At 43.9% G+C, this 2088-nt stretch overlaps 1 protein-coding gene across 1 annotated transcript; it reads left to right on the top strand.

Moving 5' to 3' along the window:
- The first annotated feature begins 535 nt into the window (after positions 1-535).
- Positions 536-1513, top strand: LOC117242209. Its single transcript, XM_033508698.1, has one exon. It carries the CDS (start codon positions 536-538, stop codon positions 1511-1513), a length of 978 nt encoding a protein of 325 aa, XP_033364589.1.
- The last annotated feature ends 575 nt before the right edge of the window (positions 1514-2088 follow it).

The following is a 2088-nucleotide window of genomic DNA, read 5'->3' as shown; positions in this document are numbered from 1 at the left end:
TGACCACATGCACATGTTTGCGATTTACGACACCCCCCAGGCCCCTCATTCATGATACCACAATAATGTACAAATTGCACCAATTCTTTTTAACCTGTTACATTACAACGTATTACAAGTTCTACAAAGCTATAGAAATATTAACTAATAGACTTTTATAGTGGCTTGTAGACTTATATTATAAATAACAATAATGTAAATTATACAAATATTAATTCATAATAACAATAAACTTTTTAATTTTACATATTAAAGAAATTGCTATTTTTTCTAAAAGTTTACTTTTAGGAATATAAGCATAATTAAGAGAAATGTGCGCGTTTCTATAAGAATGTTTTAGTGAAGCTTTTATTCCTGTATGGAAACATTATTATAATATGATCTACAAAAACACATGCTTTGATGTGATAACGAATAATAAAATTGACAAAATAATTTAGATATGGAACTTAGTCAGCTTCGTTAATAATATATAGAACTTTCTATAAAAAACTCATTAAACATATATTTATACAACACTCCAGTGGATTACATAATGGGCGACCTTCCAGCTGCACGAATAACAGAATCTCGGCCATTTACCAACGTCGGAATCGACTACTGCGGACCGTTTTACATCAAGGAGCGAAAGAATCGTAACCGACGCAAAATCAAGGTATACGTAGCAATCTTTGTATGTCTTGCAGTTAAAGCAGTTCACATCGAGTTGGTCAGCGATCTCACTAGCGAGGCCTTCATTGCTGCTCTGCGAAGATTCATCGCTCGCCGAGGATTCTGTGTGACAATTTACTCCGACAACGGTACCAATTTCGTTGGCGCCAACAATGAATTACGAGAGCTCCGTAATCTCCTGCAATCCGACGATCACAAGGCACAGGTCCAGTCCTTTTCAGCCGACCGACGGATCGAATGGCGCTTCATCCCTCCCAACTCACCTCACTTCGGCGGGTTGTGGGAGGCTGCAGTGAAGTCTTTCAAACGACATCTCAGACGTGTCGTCGGTAACGAGCTCTTGACCTTCGAAAACCTTAACACCCTCATCATCGAAATCGAGTCTATCCTCAACTCCCGTCCGCTGACGCCAATATCTTCAGACCCAAACGATCTCCTCGTTCTCACTCCCGGTCATTTCCTCATCGGAGATTCACTAACAAGTTTCCGAGAACGAGATTTCAGGGACACGCCATCCAACCGTCTCTCCTGCTGGCAGCATATTCAGAAACTCAAACAACATTTCTGGCGCCGGTGGCATCGAGAGTATCCCAACGAGCTACACATCCGGAACAAATGGAGCAAGGGCAGTCACGACATACGAGAAGGCACCATCGTCCCCCCGATGCAATGGCCATTGGGCAGGATCATCAAGGCCCAACCCGGGGCGGACGGCATCATACGCACGGCTATCGTTCGAACGGCGACGAGTACCCTCGATCGGAGCATCAAGCGGATGGTACCACTACCGAGCAGAACGACTCCAGACGACCCCGAACCAATCAACAGCACCGAAGTCTGACAAGAGATCCACCTGACAACATCACACCATATCACTTCATCTCAACGGGGGGAGGATGTTACGTCGCGTAACCCTCTACCTAGCCCAGGCCACATACCGCGGGCAATATGGCAACCAGATGTCTTCGGATACTCACTGCGTACCCTCAATAGTCTCAAGTATCTTCCATAAATCTCAGGAATTTCCTAGTAGGGGTCCTTCAAACCAAACAAACGTCTGTTTCCGAAGAATTTCTAAAGACCATTGTCTACTACGGCTAGACAAGGGAAAGTCGGTTTTTCTCTCGTATGATACAACTTTCCTCCCACGAACCACTTTCTCTCGAGAGCGGTTAAGACCCTTCATTTAACCAATTAACAACGAAGCCTATTTCCCTCACTCTCTTAACTAAAATCATCACCAACAAATCCGATGGTCCCGTGCGCTAGACACACCCATCCTTAGCTTTCCTTTGCCACAGTATCGTTTCCTAACATCACTGATTGTACATCCTTCGAACGGTCAACATCCTTTAACCGGGTATACACACTCCTAAATCAGTCACTCATTCATCTCGTACATACGCACCGGCGTAA

Source organism: Bombus vosnesenskii, unplaced genomic scaffold (assembly GCF_011952255.1).
Source record: "Bombus vosnesenskii isolate JDL3184/JDL3185 unplaced genomic scaffold, Bvos_JDL3184-5_v1.1 scf7180000016266, whole genome shotgun sequence".
Taxonomy (NCBI): Eukaryota; Metazoa; Arthropoda; class Insecta; order Hymenoptera; family Apidae; genus Bombus; species Bombus vosnesenskii.
This window is presented reverse-complemented; position numbering and strand designations above follow the sequence as displayed.